The sequence below is a fragment of the Loxodonta africana genome, chromosome 25 (assembly GCF_030014295.1).
Source record: "Loxodonta africana isolate mLoxAfr1 chromosome 25, mLoxAfr1.hap2, whole genome shotgun sequence".
Lineage (NCBI taxonomy): Eukaryota > Metazoa > Chordata > Mammalia > Proboscidea > Elephantidae > Loxodonta > Loxodonta africana.
Window position 1 is genome coordinate 62,557,888 of NC_087366.1, and position 26,950 is coordinate 62,584,837.

At 45.1% G+C, this 26,950-nt stretch overlaps 1 protein-coding gene across 3 annotated transcripts in view; it reads left to right on the forward strand.

Annotated features, from left to right (window-relative positions):
- Positions 1–26,950, forward strand: part of PTPN14 (protein tyrosine phosphatase non-receptor type 14) — a 228,198-nt gene that overhangs the window by 160,761 nt on the left and 40,487 nt on the right. For 2 of the 3 annotated variants that reach the window (XM_003419865.4, XM_064276911.1), the window contains 6 exons: positions 831–901; positions 3,235–3,322; positions 8,048–8,136; positions 19,668–19,755; positions 21,091–21,173; positions 24,206–24,263. In XM_003419865.4, coding sequence (XP_003419913.1) covers positions 831–901; positions 3,235–3,322; positions 8,048–8,136; positions 19,668–19,755; positions 21,091–21,173; positions 24,206–24,263 — 477 coding nt within the window. The other variant, XM_064276912.1, reaches the window with a different exon arrangement.

Below are 26,950 nucleotides of genomic sequence, written 5' to 3' on the forward strand. Positions count from 1 at the left end.
ACAACATCAGGCTCTCAGGATCTGATTGCCCTGTTGTCCCCGTCTTGGGTATATTCCTCCAGATGCCACCTTGCCAGTGCTCTGCTGGCCTGTGTGTAACAGCCCCGATTTCCATGGTGTGAACATTTCCATTTGGCATATTGAAGGCGAGTTGGGAAGAGGTGTTTGTCATCGGCTCGTCTGAGCCCACAGGAAGGGGCCCACCATCGATCCCAGGGCCTGGTGTCCGGTAGGACATAGCTGGTCATGAGCTCTTTCTTTTAGCCATCACAGCCTCCTCTGTGGCTCCTCTGTGCCCACGAACCCCGTCAAGTAGTGTCAGGATGAGCCTTCGTGTGGTCCTAAGTCATTTTGCTGGTTTGTAGTGGTGGATGGAGTCAGGTTTGGTAGGAGTGGACAGAGTCCGGTTTTTTAGTGGTGGACAAGAGTCTGGCACAGTCCCTTCTGGGGCTTGGTTTTTGAAGGGATGATGGCCTGGGAACTCGTTTGCCCATAACCTTTTGGTTAAAAATACGTGTGTATTTGCAAAATATCTTTAATAAAAGTGATTCTGAGAAGGTAAATGGGAAAAAAAAAAAGCTGTTCCCTGGCTCTACAGAATTTAGGCAGCGACCCAGAATACACCTTGAAATACCTGAGTTATTGTGGCGACCCATGTTATAAAAGTAAACATGAACAACATCCAGTCTTTTCATTCTGAAGGAGTACAGGAGTGATTTGGGAGACCAGGCTTTTCAGGAGCATCTTCTGAAGAGGGAGCTTTGAAGGTTTGCAAGCAAAATAGCAAACGCCCAAGTCCTCTTGACCTGAGCTGCTTTCTGTTCCTGCAGGATTTGGCCCTGGAAGAGGCTGTTCTGGAGGAGCTGACTCAGAAGGTGGCCCATGAACACAAAGCCCACAGGTAAGGGAGAAGCAGGCAGAGGGCAAGGGGCTGCCTGACTCAGCAGACAGAGGGCCACTGTCTGTGGGGCGGCAGGCACTGGCCTCCCTACCCCAGCGCCTGCCTAGAGTCAGCAGAGGTCTGTTTCTTCCAGAGTGTAACAAAGGTCTGTACTTCTGTTCTGAGATGCGTATGTGGGTGTGAGACTGTGTTTTGCTCCCTCCTTCCTTCCTTCCCTTTCTTTACCACTCTTTCTTCCTTCCCTCTCTGTCCCTCCTTCCCTCCTCCATTTTTCCTCTTTCCTGTTCTCCCTTTCCGTCTCTCTCTTTTCCCTTTTTTCTTTAACACCAGAAAGCCAACACAGATGTGGAGTTATTGGCCGGGAGAATTCCTCTCTGTGGTTTTTCTAAAAATCTGTTGCTAAGCCTGAGAAGCCTAGGACCGCCCATGCTAAGAGTGAGATTTGAAGAGCTACTTTGATGGGGAGGCGAAGGCCAGAGCCACCTTCCCATCAGTGCCTCTGAGAGGGAGATGGACAGGGAAAAGGAGGAAGCAGCCTAAGGAAGCACCCAGAGCCTGGTGCCAGGGCTCCTTGGACCACTGCAGACAGATTTTCCTGCTGGCCATAGGACCAGTGCAGAGACCTCCTTCCTGCTGGCCACAGGACCAGAGCAGACAGACCTCCTTCCTGCTGGCCACAGGACCAGTGCAGAGACCTCTTTCCTGCTGGCCACAGGACCAGAGCAGACAGACCTCCTTCCTGCTGGCCACAGGACCAGAGCAGACAGACCTCCTTCCTGCTGGCCACAGGACCAGAGCAGACAGACCTCCTTCCTGCTGGCCACAGGACCAGAGCAGACAGACCTCCTTCCTGCTGGCCACAGGACCAGAGCAGACAGACCTCCTTCCTGCTGGCCACAGGACCAGTGCAGACAGACCTCCTTCCTGCTGGCCACAGGACCAGAGCAGACAGACCTCCTTCCTGCTGGCCACAGGACCAGAGCAGACAGACCTCCTTCCTGCTGGCCACAGGACCAGAGCAGACAGACCTCCTTCCTGCTGGCCACAGGACCAGAGCAGACAGACCTCTTTCCTGCTGGCCACAGGACCAGAGCAGACAGACCTCTTTCCTGCTGGCCACAGGACCAGAGCAGACAGACCTCCTTCCTGCTGGCCACAGGACCAGAGCAGCCGACCTCCTTCCTGCTGGCCACAGGACCAGTGCAGCAATTCTGGGTTCGCTCGTCTTGGCCACTTGGCTCTCAAATTTTTCGTTTTCCTCTTTTTTTGTTATTGTTGTTGTTTGTTTCAATAGTGGAGATTTCTCCCAGGTGGGAGAACAGTAACTTTCGTGTTTAAAGCAGGCAGCATTATTCCCAAGGATGTTGGAATATTTATCATTTGTAATAGGGCTGTGACTTTTTTGTTTTAATTGTACTTTAGATGAAGATTTACAAAACAAATGAGTTTCTCATTCAATAGCTAGTACACATATTGTTTTATGAGATTGGTTAACAACCCCAAGACGTGTCAGCACTCTCCCTTCTCATCCTATTACCAGCTTTCCTGTCCCCTCATGCCTTCTAGTCCCTGTCCCTGGGCCGGTGTGCCCCTTTAGTCTTGTTTTGTTTTATGGGTCTGTCTAATCTTTGGCTGAAGGGTGAACCTCGGGAGTGACTTTGTTACTGCGCTAAAAGAGTGTCTGGGGGCCATACTCTTGGGGTTTCTCAGCCTCTGTCAGGCTAGTAAGTCTGGTCTTTTTTTGTGAGTTAGAATTTTGCTCTGTATTTTTCTTCAGCTCTGTCTGGGACGCTCTGTTGTGATCCCTGTCAGAGCAGCCAGTGGTGGTAGCCGGGCACCTTCTGGTTGTGCTGGACTCAGCCATGGTAGTTGTGGTCCCTTAGTCCTTTGGACTAATCTTTCCCTTGTATCTTTAGTTTTCTTCATTCTCCCTTGCTCCCAAATGGATGAGACCAGTGGAGCATCTTAGATGGCCACTCACAGGCTTTTAAGACCCCAGATGCTACTCACCAAAGTAGAATGTAGAACATTTTCGTTATAAACTATGTTATGCCAGTTGAGCTAGATGTTCCCTGAGACTATGGTCCCCACAGGGCTGTGGCTCTTATGTGTTTTTACTTTTCTGTCACTGTTCCCTGTTGAGTCAGTGGCTCCTGGGGGCTGTGTCATGAATTTCGTAGTAACTCACCATGCTCTCACAGTTGGGTGATGATCGCTCTTCCCAGAAACTGGAGCTAAACTGCAGCCCTGGAGTTGGCCATTGGGAGGGAGGGGTCTCCCGTTGGCTTGGTCGCCCTTCACTGTTGTCTCCTTTGATGCTGTTTGGATTTTAGTGGAATCCTGCCCGCGGAAGCTGAACTCATGTACATCAACCAAGTGGAACGCCTGGAAGGATTTGGACAGGAAAGCTTCCCTGTAAAGGTAACCCAGCTTCCCTGTAAAGGTAACCCACCCTGGCGTATGTTTGCTTTAGCCTTCTGAGAAAGGACCCCAAACAAACAGAACAAAACCAGTTGCTGTCATGTCGATTCCAAGTCATGTTGGAATGTGTCATGTGTCAGAGCAGAACTGTGCTCTATAGGATTTTCAGTGGCTGTGACCTTTTGGAAGCAGATTGCCAGGTCTTTCTTCTGAGGTACCTCTAGGTAGGTTTGAATCTCCAACCTTTGGCTACTAGCCAACCACTTGACTACTTGTGCCACCATACACTCCCAGAAGGGCCCAAGTGTTTGAAAGAAAAAACAAACAAAAAAACCCAGCATTGTTAGCAGTAGCCCAGAATGGCTTACCTTTCTTCTGATTGCCACATGGCATTCAGCTGGCGAGTCCAATTTACTTTAGGTAAGGCAAACACATTTTCTTGAATCAGAGATTTTGAAGTTTCCGTGGTCTTCACCAGAATATGTCATTTTGAAGACAACATTCTGCGTGAGTTCCAAACACCAGCCAGTCCTCGAGGCACACACCCAGCCTTACAAAGGGATAAGCGGCAGATGTCACGTGTGTGTTAGTGGAGACCTGGGCCCCAGCAGTTTCTCTCTCATGCTCATTCTGTTCTCTTCCTTGAGCTGATGGAGGGCGGTAGTTTGCCTGCGAGGTGGAATGAAACATTCCCTGTGTGCAGTCACACTCTCTCTCCAGCTTTGTGGAGCCCTCCATCGTGGGTCCCCAGCCCTACTGCTGTTTTCTGGCAACTCCACCTAGGAAACTGTTAGAGCTCATCACATCCTTTGCAACCAACACATCTCTTGAAGTGGGTGTGGTTGGGGGTCATGGTGCACGGTCATTTTTAGGGCTGAGCCCACATCCAAGCTCGTTTTCCTCTCCTGCTGACCACCTTTATGAAAAATGGAGTTTTATCAGAATCCTAAAGCAACTGGCACATTTCAGCAGTTTGGGAGAGGCCTGCAGTTTTAGCACAAACAGCTCACCACAGACTGGCTCCACTGGCTGGTTTACAGGTGCACTGTCCCCCCCCAGGTGGCAAGTTTGCAATCTGCCCTGATGAGAACTGGCAATGAGTGTGGAGCAGGGTGGCACAGCTTGCAAAAAGGACTAAGTGGCCCTTTTTCAGGCTTGCTTAATTGCCTTTTGCTTCTCTAACGCCTGCCCTTGGTGGCGTGGTCACCTGTTTTCCCTGCAGTAAGGCCTTACGGAGCCATCTGTGTCCCGTTTACATTTCAACAGCCCATATGTGGTCCTGATATTTTGGGTCATTGAAAAATCAGAGTAAACTCCTCTCCAGTTCTAGAAAACTGACTTTCCAATCCCTGAAGGTTGGGAGTTTGGTGGTTGTGGTCAGACGCTTGTTTTGGTTTTCAGTAATCTTGAGCCGTGGGAACCAGGGTCAGTTGAGATGGGTCAAAACCCACTGTGCCTGGGTTTTTAGTTTGCTGTTTAGTGGGGTGGGTTCCCAGGCGGATGCTGTAGCTGCTCTGAGTGGGCAGACAGGCGCTGCTGACTCACTGCAGGGCCGTAAAACTTCCCTGCACTTCTTTTCCCCACATATCTGTTCGTGACTCAGGTGACCATCTCAGACCACACAATTCCTGGAAGCCCGGCGTGAAGGATGGGGGCAGCAGTTGTGGGGGCAGAGATGTGGTCAGCTCTGAACTGAAGGATGGAGTGGGCAGGAAAAGACAGTGTTGCTGTCATTTCTCTGGGCTAGTACAGGACTTTACTGACCAGATAAAGTGACAAGCATGGTATGGACACACGCTAGGGAAGATCGTCTTTATTTCACGTGGGCTTCCCCATGAATAAAACCAAACCTGCTGCCTTTGAGTCGGTTCTGACTCACAGCGACCCTATAGGACAGAGTAGAACTGCCCCTATAGGGTTTCCAAGGAGCTACTAGTGGGTTCAAACCGTCAGCCTTTTGGTTTTAGCATCTGTAGCTCTTCACCACTGTACTACCCTCAGAAGTTTCCAAGGCTGGGAGAGAACCAGCCCACTCTCAGCCAGGTCTGCCTCTCTTCCTCCCCTCACCTCTGGCTCCCACGATGCCAGAGCACGTGGACTAGGGAGAGTGCTGCCTGGGTGGGCAGGCCAGAGTCCGGAGCCGGGGTCCCTTGCTAAGCTGAACTTAACCAGGAACAAGTAATCAGCTGCCACTGAGTCGCTTCCAGCTCACGGCTGCCCCGTGTGTGTTAGACTAGAATTCTGCTCACAGAGTTTTTAACAGCTGATTTTTCAGAAGTGGATCACCAGGCTTCTCTGCTAAGGCACCTCTGGGTAGACTCGAATCACCAGCCTTTCAGTTAGCAGCTGAGGGCCTTAGCCGTTTGCATGACCCCGGAACTGCAAATTGAACTTAAACCAAAAAAAAAAAAAAAACCGGCTGCCATCAAGTCAATTCCCAGTCATAGTGACCCTATAGGAGAGCTGTCCTGTAGGGCTTCCATGGAGCAGTTGGTGGATTCCAACCGCTGGCCTTCTGGTTAGCAGCTGAGCTCTACATGTTGATCGTTGCCCTGACCCCAGCATCCTGGTCAGAGTGGCTGTCTGGGACATCCTGTCTGTGTTTTTCCATTGCCCCACCCTGGCCAACTGCTCTTGCCATGTTTCCGTCACCACCAGACATCTGCACGGCCCTGCGCAGGGCAAAGTACCTGTGGGAGCCTTTCTGCAGGATTTTCCTTTCTCCTTCAGCCCCTGCCTCTCCCGTCTCCTTTCCCACGTGTTTCTCTGAAGCATGACTTACCTTTTCAACTTCTCATAATCACGAAGGCAGTTTTCTTCCCTCTTCCCAGTTCTTTCTCTCTCAGCTCTCTTCTGTTTTTGCCACAGGCAGTTGCCTTGCCCTTTCTCTGTTTCTATTAAAAAGACTCCTTATTCTAACATGAGCTTTGGTGGGTGGAGTCGAAAGAGGTCAGTGAGAAGAGAACCTGTCTGCTTTGTGTCTTAAATGTGATCAAGTATTCAGGACACATATTTATATTCGAGGAAATAAAGAGCCCTGTTGCACAATGATTAAAGTACTTGGCTGTAAACTGACAGGTTAGCAGTTCGAACCCACTCAGCTGCTCTGTGAGAGAAAGACGTGGTGGTTTTCTCCCCTAAAGATTACAGCCTTGAAAACGCTATGGAACAGATCTACTCTGTCCTGTCGGGTCTCTGAGTTGGAATTGGCTCGGTGGAACACAACAAAAACAATAATTCGGGGAAATGTAGAGATCCTTCTTTTCCATCTTAGGATTAGCTGTGTGTGACTGCTGTTCCCTTCTCATTCCATAAAGAGGACCCCCCTCACCAGTAACAGCAAGGGGTCTGAGTGAAAGTGTACTTACTCCAACCTTGTCCCCACTCACACTCTCAAACACTGGCTGCCAGGCTTTGGCCTCCCATGCAGGAGATTGGAAGTACCTGACTAGACCAAGAGACCAGACTGAAGATAAGACATCTGGGGTCTCCAAAAAAGACCCAGACAGAGCACTGGCAGTTTACCAGCCTCTCCTGTGCCCCCAAAGCTCCTGCTATCATTTAGCACCCCACTCTCCAATGTGGACAAACAGCCAGGTATCACTGTACGTGAGACCATAAACTGGAAAGACAGAGGAGCACTGTGAGAGAGAGGCAACCAGGAGAACACAGAGGCTCAGCAGGAGAAGATATGCGCCCATCCCCAAACACTGTCCTTGACGGAAGAGAGAGCTGCAAAAAGGAACTCTCAGGAATTAAAAATATGATATTAGAAATGAGAACCTAGGTTAGAAGATAAAACTGTGAATATTTCACCAAAAAAGGAAGAAACGGAAACTGAGGGGAAGGAGATAGGAACACAAGAGGCTGAGTCCACAACGTTCATCATCTGGATGATGGAAGTTCTTAAAAGTGCGAACAGAGGTAGTAATTGGAGAATATCTCCCAGAATGGAGGACCATGAGGTTCTAAACTGAAAAGACCAAATACAGCCATGCAGGATAGACTCATACCGAAGCTTTAAGAGGTGAAATTCGCTGACTCTGGTGAGAGGATGTGGAGGGCCAGAGTCTGCTGCTTGCCTCTTTTACACAAGCCCTAAAGAATAGTTAACTCTTCAGACTATGTGCATGTATAACTTAGATTTAAAAAAACAAACACTAAGTTAGAAATGATGTTAACAGATAGTTTGTGAAAGAGAAAATCCAGCCATCAAATACCAAAAAAATCCTAATATTCTCTTTTAAATGGGAAATACGACAAGTTGAGAAAAAAGAATATAAAAATATATAGTCCACTTGGATGTGCAGAGGAGTCCTGGGTGGTGTGAACAGTTAAGTGCTCGGCTACTAACTGAAAGATTGGCAATTCGAATCTACCCAGAAGTACCTCGGAAAAAAGGCCTGGTGATCTCCTTCTGAAAGATCACAGCCATTGAAAACCCTATGGAGCACAGTTCTATTCTGGCGCACATGGGATCACCACAAGTCGGAATCGACTTGACGGCAGCTGGTTTGGTTAGGATGTGAGGTGGGTTGAGTATCCCCCCCACCCCCCGCAAGCAGGTGGTCGTCTTATGCCACAATGATGATGCTGGCTATGATTCATGCCAGTTGTGGGTGAGAAACGGGGTGTGGGTAGGGTAGGCTGTGGCCCAAGCGTTTGGTTCTGAAAGACTTCGGGGCATCTGGTTGATCACACATCTCTTCTGTTGACCTTATGCAGGACAATCACGGAAACAGTGTGCACCTTGGTATTTTCTTTATGGGGATTTTCGTGAGAAACAGAATTGGAAGACAAGCAGTCATATACAGGTAAGTCTTATTTGTCTTTTTCTTCCTTTTTCCCCTTGAGGGAGTCTAGAAAACACTGGACATTGACGTTATCTGAATGAGCGAAGGACAAAAGTGTGGATCAGAGTTGAACTTTTCTTAAATCAGATGAGGTCAGCCCTCTGTGGGGTCTCAGCAGCTCTGGAGAAATTCATCTCTTTTCTTGGAGGCCTCTTTTGGGAAAATTGAGATGCTTGCCTCCTATTTTACCCAGGAAACACTGTCAGGCCCCATGGAGCCTGCGAGTAGACCTAGACTCAAGGAGCCTCCTGATTGCCTTCATCAGAGTTGTCCGTGACTAGTTGTTAAATCCAGACTGGCTTCTCCCCACTGTCTGGCACCCCCTGCCTGTCCACATGTGCTAGAAGAGTGAGCACTCACTTTATCATTAACCAAAGAAGATTACTGGTGAAAGTTTGTTTTGAGGACGCAACCACGTCGTTACGATAATTTAAAGTACTTTGATACTATTTATCATTTTGACACTTAACCCTCTTTTCCAGTTAACGTGAGCAGAACCAGCGTTAGGATGTGGCACAGTGCCTCCCCCATCTGTGACATGTCCGTGAACTTGCTTTGCATTGGTGCCCATAGATTTCTGACAGACCACATGCTCATTGACCAGGGCAGCATGGCCCATCACTTACGGGGAGAACAGTGCGTCTGATGGGGCAGGTGATCAGAGACGGCTGTCAGAGGCCAAGCACAGCCCACCTGCTGGAAGTAAATCCTGGCCAGCCATGTACTTTCAGGATCAACAGTTACCACGGGTCATTTTGAGACATTGTCTGAACGAAAGCTTCCTGATTGGCTTTCATTTCTCTAGGTCCCCACCTTGCCATTATTTTAGGATCTTCTCTCCGCCTTTGAATAGAGGCGGTATTGAAGCATGAGTGGCCTGGAGCTCCTTGGGGTTCTCCGGAAACTGAGGTCACCTCTAGGTACCTGCAGCAAGTTATGAGTCAACTGCGTAAAATGTACGACTATGTAGAGAGCTGTAACTATACCTTTTTATTGCCGGTCAGAGCTGTCCAGGAGTTCTTGCCCCACACAGTTCTCTCTAGCTAAACTGATGCTTGGTTTCTTCTTGAGCCTGGAGAGGAGGAATGGCCAAGTCTTGTATTCCAGCCATTGAGGTGGGATAGAAGAAAAGAGAGATTTCAGATAGGATGAACTTAAGACACTCACCACTTTTTTTTTTTTTTTAATTAACTTTTATTAAGCTTCAAGTGAATGTTTACAAATCCAATCAGTCTGTCACATATAAGTTTACATACATCTTTCTCCCTACTCCCACTTGCTCTTCCCCTATTGAGTCAGCCCTTTCAGTCTCTCCTTTCGTGACAATTTTGCCAGCTTCCCTCTCTCTCTATCTTCCCATCCCCCCTCCAGACAAGAGTTGCCAACACACTCTCAAGTGTCCACCTGATATAATTAGCTCACTCTTCATCAGCATCTCTCTCCCACACGCTGACCAGTCCCTTTCATGTCTGATGAGTTGTCTTCAGGGATGGTTCCCGTCCTGTGCCAAAAGAAGGTTTGGGGACCATGACCGCCGGGATTCCTCTAGTCTCAGTCAGACTGTTAAGTATGGTCTTTTTATGAGAATTCGGGGTCTGCATCCCACTGATCTCCCGCTCCCTCAGGAGTTCTCTGTTGTGCTCCCTGTCAGGGCAGTCATCAATTGTGGCCGGGCACCAACTAGTTCTTCTGGTCTCAGGATGATGTAGGTCTCTGGTTCATGTGGCCCTTCTGTCTCTTGGGCTCTTCGTTGTCGTGTGACCTTGGTGTTCTTCAGTCTCCTTTGCTCCAGGTGGTTTGAGACCAATTGATGCATCTTAGATGGCCACTTGTTAGCATTTAAGACCCCAGACGCCACATTTCAAAGTGGGATGCAGAATGATTTCATAATAGAATTATTTTGCCAATTGACTTAGAAGTCCCCTCAAACCATGTTCCCCAGGCCCCCGCCCCTGCTCTGCTGACCTTTGAAGCATTCATTTTATCCCGGAAACTTCTTTGCTTTTGGTCCAGTCCAATTGAGCTGACCTTCCATGTATTGAGTGTTGTCTTTCCCTTCACCCAAAGCAGTTCTTATTTACTGATTAATCAATAAAAAACCCTCTCCCTCCCTCCCTCCCTCCCTCCCCGCTTCGTAACCGCAAAAGTATGTGTTCTTCTCAGTTTTTACTATTTCTCAAGATCTTATAATAGGGGTCTTATACAATATTTGCCCTTTTGCCTCTGACTAATTTCGCTCAGCATAATGCCTTCCAGGTTCCTCCATGTTATGAAATGTTTCATAGATTCGTCATTTTTCTTTATCGATGCGTAGTATTCCATTGTGTGAATATACCACAATTTATTTACCCATTCATCCGTTGATGGACACCTTGGTTGCTTCCAGCTTTTTGCTATTGTAAACAGAGCTGCAATTAACATGGGTGTGCATATATCTGTTTGTGTGAAGGCTCTTTTATCTCTAGGGTATATTCTGAGGAGTGGGATTTCTGGGTTGTATGGTAGTTCTATTTCTAACTGTTTAAGATAACGCCAGGTAGATTTCCAAAGTGGTTGTACCATTTTACATTCCCACCAGCAGTGTATAAGAGTTCCAGTCTCTCCGCAGCCTCTCCAACATTTATTATTTTGTGTTTTTTGGATTAATGTGAGATGGAATCTCATCATAGTTTTAATTTGCATTTCTCTAATGGCTAATGATTGAGAGCATTTTCTCATGTATCTGTTGGCTGCCTGAATATCTTCTTTAGTGAAATGTGTGTTCATATCCTTTGCCCACTTCTTGATTGGGTTGTTTGTCTTTTTGTGGTTGAGTTTTGACAGAATCATGTAGATTTTAGAGATCAGGTGCTGGTCTGAGATGTCATAGCTGAAAATTCTTTCCCAGTCTGTAGGTGGTCTTTTTACTCTTTTGGTGAAGTCTTTAGATGAGCATAGGTGTTTGATTTTTAGGAGCTCCCAGTTATCTGGTTTCTCTTCATCATTTTTGGTAATGTTTTGTATTCTGTTTATACCTTGTATTAGGGCTCCTAGGGTTGTCCCTATTTTTTCTTCCATGATCTTTATCGTTTTAGTCTTTATGTTTAGGTCTTTGATCCACTTGGAGTTAGTTTTTGTGCATGGTGTGAGGTATGGGTCCTGTTTCATTCTTTTGCAAGTGGATATCCAGTTATGCCAGCACCATTTGTTAAAAAGACTATCTTTTCCCCAATTAACTGACACTGGTCCTTTGTCAAATATCAGCTGCTCATAAGTGGATGGATTTATATCTGGGTTCTCAATTCTGTTCCATTGGTCTATGTGCCTGTTTTTGTACCAGTACCAGGCTGTTTCGACTACTGTGGCTGTATAATAGGTTCTGAAATCAGGTAGAGTGAGGCCTCCCACTTTCTTCTTCTTTTTCAGTAGTGCTTTGCTTATCTGGGGCTTCTTTCCCTTCCATATGAAATTGGTGATCTGTTTCTCTATCCCTTTAAAATATGACATTGGAATTTGGATCGGAAGTGCGTTATATGTATAGGTGGCTCTTGGTAGAATAGACATTTTTACTATGTTAAGTCTTCCTATCCATGAGCAAGGTATGTTTTTCCACTTAAGTATGTCCTTTTGAATTTCTTGTAGTAGATAGAGCTTTGTAGTTTTCTTTGTATAGGTCTTTTACATCCTTGGTAAGATTTATTCCTAAGTATTTTATCTTCTTGGGGGCTACTGTGAATGGTATTGATTTGGTTATTTCCTCTTCGGTGTTCTTTTTGTTGATATAGAGGAATCCAAGTGATTTTTGTATGTTTATTTTATAACCTGAGACTCTGCCAAACTCTTCTATTAGTTTCAGTAGTTTTCTGGAGGATTCCTTAGGGTTTTCTGTGTATAAGATCATGTCATCTGCAAATAGTGATAGCTTTACTTCCTCCTTGCCAATCTGGATACCCTTTATTTCTTTGTCTAGCCTAATTGCCCTGGCTAGGACTTCAAGTACGATGTTGAATAAGAGTGGTGATAAAGGGCATGCTTGTCTGGTTCCCGTTCTCAAGGGAAATGCTTTCAGGTTCTCTCCATTTAGGGTGATATTGGCTGTTGGCTTTGCATAGATGCCCTTTATTATGTTGAGGAATTTTCCTTCAATTCCTATTTTGGTAAGAGTTTTTATCATAAATGGGTGTTGGACTTTGTCAAATGCCTTTTCTGCATCAATTAATAAGATCATGTGGTTTTTATCTTTTGTTTTATTTATGTGATGGATTACATTAATGGTTTTTCTGATACTAAACCAGCCTTGCATACCTGGTATAAATCCCACTTGATCAGGGTGAATTATTTTTTTGATGTGTTGTTGGATTCTATTGGCTAGAATTTTGTTGAGGATTTTTGCATCAATGTTCATGAGGGATATAGGTCTATAATTTTCTTTTTTTGTAATGTCTTTACCTGGTTTTGGTATCAGGGAGATGGTGGCTTCATAGAATGAGTTGGGTAGTATTTGGTCATTTTCTATGCTTTGAAATACCTTCAGTAGTAGTGGTGTTAAGTCTTCTCTGGGAGTTTGGTAGAACTCTGCAGTGAAGCCGTCCGGGCCAGGGCTTTTTTTTGTTGGAAGTTTCTTGATTACCGTTTCAATCTCTTTTTTTGTTATGGGTCTATTTAGTTGTTCTACTTCTGAATGTGTTAGTTTAGGTAGGTAGTGTTTTTCCAAGAATTCATCCATTTCTTCTAGGTTTTCAAATTTGTTAGAGTACAATTTTTGGTAGTAATCTGAAATGATTCTTTTAATTTCATTTGGTTCTGTTGTGATGTGGTCCTTCTCGTTTCTTATTCGGGTTATTTGTTTCCTTTCCTGTATTTCCTTAGTCTAGCCAATGGTTTATCAATTTTGTTAATTTTTTCAAAGAACCAGCTTTTGGCTTTGTTAATTCTTTCAATTGTTTTTCTGTTCTCTAATTCATTTAGTTCAGCTCTAATTTTTATTATTTGTTTTCCTCTGGTGCCTGATGGGTTCTTTTGTTGCTCACTTTCTATTTGTTCAAGTTGTGGGGACAGTTCTCTGCTTTTGGCTCTTTCTTCTTTTTGTATGTGTGCATTTATCGGTACAAATTGGCCTCTGAGCACTGCTTTTGCTGTGTCCCAGAGGTTTTCATAGGAAGTACTTTCATTCTCGTTGCATTCTATGAATTTCCTTATTCCCTCCTTCATGTCTTCTATAACCCAGTCTTTTTTCAGGAGGGTATTGTTCATTTTCCAAGTATTTGATTTCTTTTCCCTAGTTTTTCTGTTATTGATCTCTAGTTTTATTGCCTTATGGTCTGAGAAGATGCTTTGTAATATTTCGATGTTTTGGACTCTGCAAAGGTTTGTTTTATGACCTAATATGTGGTCTATTCTAGAGAATGTTCCATGTGCGCTAGAAAAAAAAGTATATTTTGCAGCAGTTGGGTGGAGAGTTCTGTATAAGTCAATGAGGTCAAGTTGGTTGATTGTTGTAATTAGGTCTTCCGTGTCTCTATTGAGTTTCTTACTGGATGTCCTGTCCTTCTCCGAAAGTGGTGTGTTGAAGTCTCCTACTATAATTGTGGAGGTGTCTATCTCACTTTTCAATTCTGTTAAAATTTGATTTATGTATCTTGCATCCCTGTCATTGGGTGCATAAATATTTAATATGGTTATGTCTTCCCGATCAATTGTCCCTTTTATCATTATATAGTGTCCTTCTTTATCCTTTGTGGTGGATTTAAGTCTAAAGTCTATTATGTCAGAAATTAATATTGCTACTCCTCTTCTTTTTTGCTTATTGTTTGCTTGATATATTTTTTTCCATCCTTTGAGTTTTAGTTTGTTTGTGTCTCTAAGTCTAAGATGTGTCTCTTGTAGGCAGCATATAGATGGATCGTGTTTCTTTATCCAGTCCGTGACTCTCTGTCTCTTTATTGGTGCATTTAGTCCATTTACATTCAGCGTAATTATAGATAAATAAGTTTTTAGTGCTGTCATTTTGATGCCTTTTCATGTGTGTTGTTGGCCATTTCATTTTTCCACATACTTTTTTGTGCTGAGACGTTTTTCTTAGTAAATTGTGAGATCCTCATTTTCATAGTGTTTGACTTTATGTTAGTTGAGTCGTTACGTTTTTCTTGGCTTTTATCTTGAGTTATGGAGTTGTTATACCTTTTTGTGGTTACCTTATTATTTACCCCTATTTTTCTAAGTAAAAACCTAACTTGTATCGTTCTATATCGCCTTATATCACTCTCCATCTGGCAGTTCAGTGCCTCCTGTATTTAGTCCCTCTTTTTGATTATTGTGATCTTTTACCTATTGAGTTCCATGATTCCCTGTTATGTGTATTATTATTATTATTATTATTTTTAATTAATCTTAATTTGTTTGTTTTTATGATTTCCCTATTTGTGTTGATATCAGGACGTTCTGTTTTGTGACCTTGTATTGTGCTGGTATCTGATATTATTGGTTTTCTGACCAAACAATATCCTTTAGTATTTCTTGTAGCTTTGGTTTGGTTTTTGCAAATTCTCTAAACTTGTGTTTATCTGTAAATATCTTAATTTCACCTTCATATTTCAGAGAGAGTTTTGCTGGATATATGATCCTTGGCTGGCAGTTTTTCTCCTTCAGTGTTCTGTATATGTCGTCCCATTCCCTTCTTGCCTGGAAGTTTTCTGCTGAGTAGTCTGAACTTATTTTTATTGATTCTCCCTTGAAGGAAACCTTTCTTTTCTCCCTGGCTGCTTTTAAAATTTTCTCTTTATCTTTGGTTTTGGCGAGTTTGATGATAATATGTCTTGGTGTTTTTCTTTTTGGATCAATCTTAAATGGGGTTTGATGAGCATCTTGAATAGATATCCTTTCATCTTTCATGATGTCAGGGAAGTTTTGTGTCAGGAGTTCTTCAACTATTTTCTCTGTGTTTTCTGTCCCCCCTCCCTGTTCTGGGACTCCAATCACCCGCAAGTTATCCTTCTTGATAGAGTCCCACATGATTCTTAGGGTTTCTTCATTTTTTTTAATTCTTTTATCTGATTTTTTTTCAGCTATGTTGGTGTTGATTCCCTGGTCCTCCAGATGTCCCAGTCTGCATTCTAATTGCTCGAGTCTGCTCCTCTGACTTCCTATTGCGTTGTCTAATTCTGTAATTTTATTGGTAATCTTTTGGATTTCTACATGCTGTCTCTGTATGGATTCTTGCAACTTATTAATTTTTCCACTATGTTCTTGAATAATCTTTTTGAGTTCTTCAACAGTTTTATCAGTGTGTTCCTTGGCTTTTTCTGCAGTTTGCCTTATTTCGTTTGTGATGTCTTGATGCATTCTGTAAATTAGTTTTTTATATTCTGTATCTGATAATTCCAGGATTATATCTTCATTTGGGAAAGATTTTGATTCTTTTGTTTGGGGGGTTGTAGAAGCTGTCATGGTCTGCTTCTTTATGTGGTTTGATATGGACTGCTGTCTCCGAGCCATCACTGGGAAACTAGTTTTTCCAGAAAATCTGCTAAAAAAAAAATGCAGTCAGATCCCTATCAGAGTTCTCCCTCTGGCTCAGGCTATTCGGATGTAATGGAGCCGCCTGGGGAGGGTGGGGGAGGGATCAGAGAGCTAGGAGAGTAGCACCTCAGAATATAGCCAGAGTTGCTTGTCTTGCTTGGAATGACTATTATATCTGAGATTCCTGCGTGCGCGTCGCCTATGTGTGCTGGCTGTGTGGAGATTGCCCCGGGGGGTCTGGCCCGCTGGAGTCACGGTCAGATCCTCCGCTGCCAGCCCCACATCCAGCGTCAAGGTTCCCCTACTGGGACGGTGCACTCCCGACTCCAAAATCAGTCGCTGCCTCCCGGGGACTCCCCGTCCCGCCAGCCGCGTCGCTGCACCGACTCCCCGAACCGGCTGGGCTCCCCCCCACGGTCAGCTCAGGCGAGCGGAGCAGCTCCCCGCGCCTGCGCCGTGACCGCGCGCCCCGCTGGGAGCCTCTCTCCCCGCTCCAAGACCAGTCGCTGCCCCCCGGGGACCTCCCCCACTGGCCGTGTCGCCATGCCGCCCGCGTGAACTGGCTGGGTCCCCTCCCGGGGCTAGTTCAGGGGGATGGAGCTGCTCCCCGCGCTTATGCCATGCCCGCGACCCGCCAAAATCCCGGCGGGACGGTTCCCCGGCTGGGACGCTGCTCTCCCCGCTCCAAGACCAGTCACTGCCTCCCCGGGACTTCTCCCACCAGCTGCGTCGCCACGCCGCCCACACGAACCAGCTGGGCACCCTCCCGGAATGAGTTCGGGGGTCAGGGCTGGGCCCCTTGTTTGTGCTGTCTGTCCCCCTGGGCTCTGCCCCAAATCGGGCGCCGAAGGTCACCTGACTGGTACGCTGGCTCCAGGCTCTGAAAACAATCGCTGCCTCCCCGTATTTGTTCGTTCTCCATCTCTCAGTCTGTGTTTGTTGTTCAGGGTTCATAGATTGTTATGTATGTGATCGATTCACTTGTTTTTCCGAGTCTTTGTTGCAAGAGGGATCCGTGGTAGCATCCACCTAATCCACCATCTTGGCCCCGCCTCACACTCACTGCATTTACAGTTTCCTTGGGAACTATTTCTAGACCTCTCCCTTTGGCACTTGTCTTGGAACCCGTACAAGATGGGAATTCACTTCTGCTATAGTATCATGTAAGGAGCCCTGGTGGTGCAGTGGTTAAGTGCTACGTCTGCTAACCAAGAGGTTGGCAGTTCGAATCCACCAGGCCCTCCTTGGAAACACTATGGTGCTGTTCTACTCTGTCCTATAGGGTTGCTATGAGTTGGAATCAACTCGACGGCAACAGGTTTATGGTATCATGTAAAGAGCCCTGGTGGAGCAGTGGTCAAAGCACTTGACTTCTAACTGAAAGGTCAGTGGTTTGAACCCACCAGCCGCCCTGTGGGAGAAAGATGTGACAGTCTGCTTCCATAAAGATCACAGCCTTGGAAGCCCTATAGGGAAGTTCTGTAGGGTCAATATGAGTCCGGGTCGACTCGGCAGCAGTGGGTTTGGTTTGTGTGTGTGCGTGTGCGTGTGTGTGTGTGTGTGTGTGTGTAGTATCATGTAAGGAGCCCTTGTTGCACAATGGTTAAGCAGTCAGCTGTTAACCAAAAGGTTGGTGGTTCAGAGTCACCCAGTGGCCCTGCAAGAGAAAGATCATAGCCTAGAGAACCCCATGGAGCAGTTCTGCTCTGCCACATGGGGTCACTATGAGTCAGAATCGAGACAATAGCAACTAACAACAGTAAGAACATGGTATCATGTTAATTATGCCACTGGGTGATGTTGTATGATGGGGCAAGGCAGTGTCCAGAGTTTGGCAGTGGATTTGAAGGAATCAAGCCAGGGGAGGCCTTTGCTGAGGAGTGTGGACGTGTTGAGCACATGTTGATACGCTCTGATGGGTTGGCAGGCTGGACAGCAAGCTGTGGTGAGCACCTGTGGACGGTATTGCCAGCAGATGTACTGAAACGCAATTGGTGCTGGTGTAACGGCAAGGTGATGGGGGGAGGCCTGGAAACCATAGGTCTAGAACACGTCCATCGCTGACGAGCAGAGGGAGTGGATATAGCTCAGTCATGTACTCATTTGTGCCTAAGCTGCCCCCTTTCTAAATAAAGGGCCAAAATAGCTGCCTTGTCTGTCTTCCAGAGTTGATAAAAGAGTCATACTCTACACAAATGAGAGGTAACAGTATTATTTTTAATTCTTTCAGCAAACCTTTATTGAGTGTCTGCTGGGTAATAGACATTTGCCTCAGCCTTGGGATACAAAGATGAAGAAGGCAGAGTCCTTACGCAGGGCACGGGGTCCTGAGGTCTAGCGCAGCACAACCAGGGATCCAGTTACAGAAATAAAGAGCTGTAGTGCAGTGTGGTCAGTGGTGGAGGACTACACCCTGTGGTGGAGCAGAGAGGACGGTACCTCCCTGGGATGTGGGTGTTGAGGATGAGGAATGCCTTCTCAGAGTGGGCGCTCCTGAGCTGAGTCATAAAGGGTAACTGGGAATTAGCCAGGCAGAGGCTGATGGAGGTGAATGAGCACAGCACCATGGAGTAAAAAAGCAGTGGGGAGGGAATTATGTCAGGCCACAGGGTGAAGGGTAAACCCATAAACCAAACCCGTTGGTGTCAAGTCAATCCCAACTCATAAACGGCCCTAATGGACAGAGTAGAACTGCCCCATAGAGTTTTCTAGGCTGTAGTCTTTATGGAAGCAGAGTGCCATGTCTTTCTCCCACGGAGCAGCTAGTGGGTTCAAACTGCCAACCTCTGGGTTAACAGCTGAGCGCTTAACCACTGTGTGACCAGGACTCCTCCAGAGTGAAGGATAGGTAGTAATTAACCTAAGACCAGTTGCCATCAAGTTGACTCTGATTCATGGTGATCCCGTTGTGTCAGAGTACAACTGCTCTCCGTGATGTTTTCAGTGGCTGATTTTTTGGAAGTAGATTGCCAGGCCTTTCTTCCAAGGCACCCCTGGGTGGACTCAAACCTCCAACTGTTTGGTTACCAGCTGAGTGTGTTTAACCATTTCTACCACCCAGGGACTCCAGGTAGTAGTAAAAATGGTTAGAAACTGGCTCCAAGTAGAGTGAGAAGCAGCAATTTTTGTTCACTTGTTTGGTGGCTATTTCTATGGATCTCGTTTTAGGTAAGGTTTCCATGAGGAAAGGAAAAGAAATTCTGTTTGATTTTTTGTTTTTGGTTTGTTTCGATCACAACGGTGTAAATTCATTAAACACTCTCTAGGTATTTTCTTGGGTGGCAAAACTAATCCATACCACACGTAGCAATACAGGATCGATGTGATTCTTCAGCATACATTCCTGTGTAAACAGGGCTTTTTAATAATATGCCCCTCCGTCGTTAAAGAGGAGGAAATGCCTTCTCAATTTGGAAACGTGAAAAACACGATACCAAAAGCCCCTTGCACATTTTCCTCATAAAACCAAAAAACCCATTGCCATTGAGTCAATTCCTACTCACAGCAACCCTACAGGACAGAGTAGAACTGCCCCATTGAGTTTCCCAGGAGCGCCTGACGGATTCCAACTGCTCTTAAGCATCGCAGTACCAACCTGTACTTCATGAAGCGTGATGTCTGGATGTATTTTCCAAATGGTGTTTAGCTGGTTACATAGATTCACATTTCATTTTCTTTTATGTTTTGAGAGAAGGAACACTTTGATTTAAATAATATCGTTAAATCATAACCGAGAGTTAATGTTAGCAGATAGCCTCCTACGCCGAATCATAAACGCGTTCCGTGTCTTTTGGCAACGTGTTCATGTCTTTTGACAACGTGTTCCATGTCTTTTGACAACGTGTTCCATGTCTTTTGGCAACGTGTTCCATGTCTTTTGGCAACGTGTTGCATGTCTTTTGGCAACGTGTTCCATGTCTTTTGGCAACGTGTTCCATGTCTTTTGACAACGTGTTCCATGTCTTTTGACAATGTGTTCCATGTCTTTTGACTAGGTGGCATGACATTGGGAATATCAGCCACAACAAGTCAACCATCCTAGTGGAGTCCATCAGCAAAGAAGAGACGGCCCTTTTTCACACGGTGAGCTACGGGACGAAGGCCTACAGGCAGCTTGCTCTTTGACTTCTCAGCTCAGTGTTCTTCCCCGGTGCTCCGTTTCTTGAGAGCCTAAATATTCTGTCGAAAACATACTTTCCAAGACTTGCCCCATGCTATGATTGCCTCTTTCAGAATCCACCCACAGCTGTTGAGTTGATTCTGACTCATAGCGACCCTACAGGATGGAGTAGAACTGCCTGCTCCATGGGGTTTCCAAGGAGTGGCTGATGGATTTGAACTGCCAACCTTCTGGTTAGCAGCCGAAGTCTTAACCACAGCCCCACCAATGCTCATCATTTCAGGACAGTGGTGGTAAAATACCAATCTCAAACTACTGGGTTTCCCAGCCAATTTTGACTCTAGGCTCAGGGTTCCTCTACCTGCCTTATTTGTGGTGGATCACAGTGTCTGGCTCACAGCCTTCCTCTGCACTTTAGTTCCAGCCATTGTGGAGTAACTCCCATCTCTGTTACATTGCATTTTTCTGTTGTTGGCCGACCTGGATTTCCTTTGCCATCCTAGCCCGAGCTGAGCCTGAAGTAAGCTGAGAGACTGGCCTTCTGTGGAGTGCTTCCTTGAGAGTCAACACCGTGCATGTATCTCACTGCCTCATTTAATGATGTTTGGTGTTTATCTCATGCTCAGCCTTGATTCACGTACAGTATTGTCCTTCCTTATCCTCAGCGGATACGTGCCAGGACCCCCTGTGGATGCGTGAAACTGAGGATAGTACCAAACCCTATATGTACTATACTTTGTCCTATACAGACATACCTATGATAAAATTTAATTTATAAACTGGGTACAGTAAGAGATTAACAATAATAACTAATAATAAAATACAACAATTATAACAATAGACTGTAATAAATATTATGTGAATGTGGTCCCTGGGCAGGACGGAGTTGGACTTCTAGAGATTTCATCATGTCGCTCATTTAACGTTTTCGAACCGGGGTTGACTGCGGGTAACTGAAACCATGGAAAGCGAAACCGTGGGTAGGGGGTGAAGGGGGAGCCTACTGTATTTACTTTTAAAGCACTTGGTGTAGAACTGTGTGAAGCATGCCAGTTCATCAGTGCAAATCCAGCGCCTTGGATGTAGAGGAATCTTTAGCAGACCGTGTTGTCTGACACCCATTGGTGGGCTTGCAGGCCTGGCTGCTGCCAGGTTTCAGGAGCCTGGTTTGCCTGGCCATCATGATGTTTTGTGGTTGGAATGAAGGGAGGGAGGTGTCTCTGCTCAGAAGTAATCACAGTGAAATGCGTGTCCAGTCAAACAGATGTTTATTTTTACTCTGTCTCTTCTTTTTCAAGGACGATATCGAAAATGCCAAATACATTTCTCGGCTGTTTGCTACGAGGCACAAGTTTTACAAACAGAACAAAATCTGCACTGAGTAAGTAGACACGAGTTAACCCTCTCACCAGGTCGCTTCGTCAGATGAAATTCACCTGCTTTAGGGATTCACTCTTTTTCCTCATTCCTTGTAGAAACTAAGGAAGTAAGCAAAGCCAGGCAGGAATGAAGGGGCTTTAATGATGAAACCTGTCTAAGGTAGCACATGTTCCTAGAGAGAAAACAGTTCTGCAAATTGACTCCGGGTGCTTGACTTCCGAGTGGGGTGGCCCACATTAACCCCTTTCCAGCCCTCTGCTCTGAGTTTGGAGTCACCGAGCAGTTCCCAATTTGCCAGGGCGCCCCTCATGTCAGATGTGGAGTGTGCTCAGAAGTGTGCAACTGAGGGACGAGCCAACTTGAAAGGGAACACGCTCCTGTCATCCTCAGCTCCGTTTCGCTTACACAGTTGGCTAACCCTGTGTGTGCTTCTGGGTCATGTCACCTGCCTGTAAATGAGAGGCCAGGGTAATTAGAGGAAGACTTGGAAGACGCTAATAGATGGCACAAATCCATGTGTATTTTTTTAATTTGGAAATAAAGATGATAAAGAGGAGTCAGATGAGGGGACTTGGACGTGCCCTGACCTCCGCTGGAGCGTGCTGGGGCTCATGCAATCGTGGTCTTTGCCTTGGTTGCCTTCAAAAGGCATTCCTCAGCAGAGCTCATTCTGCAGTTGGGGAACCCAAGGAATTTAATTTTGTTTCAAAGAGCTTCAGGGTTGTAAATGTAAAAGAAGAACTGCATTTCACTCCACCAGTGGATGCATCCAAGAGCAGGAAGAGGAGGGTCCCAGAGCAGCTCCTGCTGAAGGACCCGGCCACTTTATAATGGGCTCATCAGGTTAACCCAGACTTTTTTCTCCATGTGCTGGAGGCTCCTGCAATCCAGTTGCTGCAAATTGGTCACTGTTGGGGTCTAAAGTATATCTCATGGTACTGGGCCTGCCAGCAAAGTTTGCAAATGTCGCTCAGAGGAAGAACTGATCAGGGAGTATAAATTAAGCAGCCACATCTTTCTTACAGGTACACTCTGGCATGTACACACACACACACACAAGTATACTCTGGCATGTACACACACACATTTTTTGAGCATTTCCCTGTAGGCCACTTCTATGCATGTCTACCCTGCTCATTCCTGCCTTTGACTTGTGAGGGTGTCTCTGGTGTTAACTGGAATTCTGCAGTTGACTTCTGTAGGAATTAAAAAACTGTCTTGAGAAGTGGATTCACTGTAGTCTTTTGATTTTACCATTTTTTCAGCAAATGGCCTTGCTCTGAAATTTACTGAGCATTTGTATTTCCTCAGTGGTCTTTTTTCCTGATGTTGGTGAGCATCACTTGTTAGACTGGAAAACAAAGAGGAAATTGTGTTTTTCCTTTCTGCTTCTGCAATAGCCGTTGCTTTCTTCTTCCTAACCAGCTATGGGAAATTCCTAACCTATTAGCTGATAAAAGCTAGGACTCTCTTTCTAAAAAGTACACACACACACACACACACACACACACACACACATATCACATATCACATATCACATACACGTTAAACTCTTTGTACGTTCTCGGGTCAGCATCAGCACAGGCTGCATCAAGGCCTGGCATAGCCCTCTGATGTTTCACAAACTAGCATCCTCTTTACAGTGTCCTCCTCCACACCTGTGTCCTCTCTGACCTCTGAAAGGCCATCATTGCTCCTGCAAAGCCACTGCTTGTCTTCTGGGGATACGGCTCCAGGGAGTGGCTCCCGTATTCCTTGACTCGAGGGAAATATTTAACATAGGCCTGATAATGTAGTATTTGACTAGGCATTTACAGAATCCAGCACTGGTATATTTTGTCTCCATTATTTCATGAGAGATATTTTATTACCAGAGAAAAGTAGAATGGATGGAATTTCAGCATAAGGGAAGTCCTTTAAATTGAGGAAATTTTGCTTGATGAAAAACTCAAGTTTTTTATGATTTCACTGGGGAAAAAGTAGTTATTACATTGGGGACCCATTGCTCGAGGGCACCTTTGACTTCATTTCTCAAGAATCTGATAATATTCCTAGTCCCCACTCACTTTTAACTCTACGTTTTTTGAAAAGTTCTATCACTATTTATTTTTTATTTTTGGTGAAAGTATCCACAGTAGAACATACCCTGTTCAACAGTTTCTGCACGCGCACTTCCCTGGCAGTGGTGACATGGTTGTCATTGGCACCATTCGCTCTGTCCACGTTGCTTCACCACTGTCAGTGTAGACTTTCTGTCCCTTAAAGTTCTCGCCTGTGTTTCAGAGTTACTCTTGTCTGTTTAATCTCGTGTAGACAGTTCTTTAGAAGACTGCAATGCTCAAGGTACACGTTCTTTATTAAATGAGCCAAATTGTTTAGTTTAAAGATGGCTTGCTGGGGTAGTTTCCACTCAAGGCTTAAATGTTCTTTCCAGGCAGTAAATTCGGGGCTTCCTCGTGTCTCAGTGAACCCACTAAGTCTCGTTTCCAGATCTTTACATTTTAAAAAAATCCATGTTGGTTCTTAGACCGGAACGTGTCTGGTCAGATGAATCTTTGTAATGTGTCTTAACAAAAAGCTTATTGATACGGCTGTCCTCAGGAATAGTTCCTCTGCTTTGGATTTTTATTTGACCGGTGGCATTTAAAATTTTAATTTGTTTTTTTTTTTTTAAAAAACATGAAATATTTTATACATACAGAAAGATGTGCAGCAGAGCACATCAAGAAATCCATGTAATAATGGTGATATTGTTCGGTCTTGCTTAATTTTCTCTTTCTTTAGAAATAAGCCACATTGTTTTAATATTACTTTGTAAAGCTTACTATATAAATATCATATGTTCCAGAAATTTTGAAAATAAATAATAAAGAAGGAGATTAAATAAACCATCCAGAAGTAAGAAGTAAACAATCTTTGCATTTTGGTGCTTTGGCTTTAAGTCTTGCCCATGTTGTCTTCTCCTCCCCACCCCCCCGCCATCAACCTGACTTCTTACACCTGGTAGATAACACCTTTAACCCTTTCGTGCAGGCAGTCAGATTCTCCACCACCCATCAGACGCCAGCCTACCTGGAGCCGGTCCTCCCTGGTACGTATGTAGTCTTCAGTAACTGAGTAGGATGACCCTTGGAAATGCATACAGGGTTCATTGTTATTAATTTAAGGGGAGGCGGGATGAGATCCTGTGAGAACACAGAAGGACGTCAGCCTGTCAGGCAGGTGTCATATGTACTCCTGTGAGAATACAGAAGGACGTCACCGTGTCAGGAAGGTGTGACGTGTACTCCTGTGAGAACACAGAAGGACGTCAGCCTGTCAGGCAGGTGTCATATGTACTCCTGTGAGAATACAGAAGGACGTCAGCGTGTCAGGAAGGTGTGACGTGTACTCCTGTGAGAACACAGAAGGGTGTCAGCATGTCAGGCAGGTGTGCCGTGTACTCCTGTGAGAACACAGAAGGATGTCAGCGTGTCAGGCAGGTGTCACATGTACTCCTGTGAGAACACAGAAGGATGTCAGCATGTCAGGCAGGTGTCACATGTACTCCTGTGAGAACACAGAAGGACGTCAGCATGTCAGGCAGGTGTGCCGTGTACTCCTGTGAGAACACAGAAGGACGTCAGCGTGTCAGGCAGGTGTCACATGTACTCCTGTGAGAACACAGAAGGATGTCAGCGTGTCAGGCAGGTGTCACATGTACTCCTGTGAGAACACAGAAGGATGTCAGCGTGTCAGGCAGGTGTCACATGTACTGTGAGAACACAGAAGGACGTCAGCGTGTCAGGCAGGTGTCACATGTACTCCTGTGAGAACACGGAAGGGCATTAGTGTGTCAGGCAGGTGTGACATGTACCATTACTGTTCCCCCATCCCCGCCCATGCCCCTCACTTCTTTAAATGCATCCTATCCCAGCTGACAAGAGCACAGTCCCTCAACATTCAGCCTGTCGTTGCTCATCTGTTGGCTTATAGCTGTTCCTGGTTGCTGCACATAGCTACACCTTCGGTTGTAAGCTCCACGAATTCTCTTGTATTCATTGCTATAACCAGTCTAATCGCTTTGAGTCAACTCCAAGTCCTGGCGACCCCGTGTGTGTCTGAGTAGGACTGTACTCCATAGGGTGTTCAGTGGTTGGTTTTTCTGAAGATCTCCAGGCCTTTCTTCTGAGTCATCTCTGGGTGGGCTCGAACCTCCAACCTTTCGGTTAGCAGCCAAGTGCACTAACCATTTTTACCACCCAGAGACTCCATTCATTGCCATAAATGGAGATTAAGAAACTAATTAGAAAATGCTTTTTTAACAAGCAGAGAATTGACTGAGTCAAGTTGGTGGTCTCTGAATATTCAGTGGGAAAAATTGTGCATTTCTAATTTTAAGGCTTAAATTAGCCAACAAAATTTGAGTTGATCCCTGGTTCTACGTAACATTGGGGTTTTTGTTTGTTTTACTGCTGACCTCATCGTGTGGAAACACAGCTCTGACTTCAGTGCATAATTCTGTCTTAGGCTGTGTGTTCTTTTTAGGATTACTCAAGGATAATATAGAAGATGACGTTGGAGAGTCGGTTTCCTTTAAAATTTTCTGCCTGTTTTAAGTCACAATTCTTTTCCTTTAGTTTTTTTTTTGTTTTTTTTTTTTTAAAGAGAATCAAAGTAAACTTGTTGCCTTTTTATTTTTCTATATGAACAGTTCCTTCAAGTTCATAGGAGGATAACATTGTATTTTTCTTGAAAAACAATGTATACAATATGGTACATCTTTAACTTGTTTTTTAAAAGGAAAGTTTTGAGGAAATACTTTTTCTGGAAAATGCATGGACATGATCTCTTATAATTTTAGAGTTCAGCCATTATATCAGCACACCGTAGTTCCTGAGTGTCCACATGAACACTTTTATTTGCAGTATTGTATATGGTGTGTCACATGGAGTCCTTTACCTTGGAGGTCTAGAAGGTCTCTTGGGCTTTTCCCCTGGAGTGCCAATAGATTTGTTCACGGCACTGGTTTCTTTATTCCCTTTTGTTAGTGCTTTTTTTTTTTTTTTTTTTCCTTTCTTGTTTTTTAAACTTAAAAGGCTTAATAAGTGAGGTAACTTCATTATCTTGCGTGAAGCACCGTGGGAGGCAGAGTGGTTTAAGCTGATCTTGCGACCTGAGCTCTTGTCTTGACTATCTAGAGAAGGTGCAGAAGTTTTCCTGTTTGACTTGGATGAAGACAGTCTACAGGAAGCCAGATTCACGACCTTAACCTCTCTCCTGCCCTTTTAGACCATTTCACCGCAAGTTTCCTGGGATGAGGGAGTGCGAGACCAGATAACATTGTGTCCCGCTGGCTTCCTTGATGATAACCAGGACTGCCGATTGAGTTTTTCTCTTGCTGTTCTGCTACTTAGTTTATGCCATTTAATTGGTTTCTGCATTAGCAGGTCGGGAGAGAAATATGTAATCCTGAAATGGTGTTTGGAGGATTGGCTATCAGTGTTCTTTGCCTGTATACTTGCCACTTCATGTGCCGTCACTTACTGGATTTTTTTTTTTTTTTTAATAAGAGCAAGAGGAGGGTAAGCCAGCTCTGCCTTGTCATGTATTTCTGTTCCCTTTTACATATCCTTCCCCGCTATCTAAAAACACCACCTCAAACCTGCTGTCCTTCCATGGAAAAGCTGAGTTAAACTTTTTTCCAAGAAGAGGGAAAGCGTTTCAAATCGCAGCTCAAATACCAGCCAAAGGGATATTTGGGAATATTTAGGACAACTGATGGCACCCCTTTTCTTT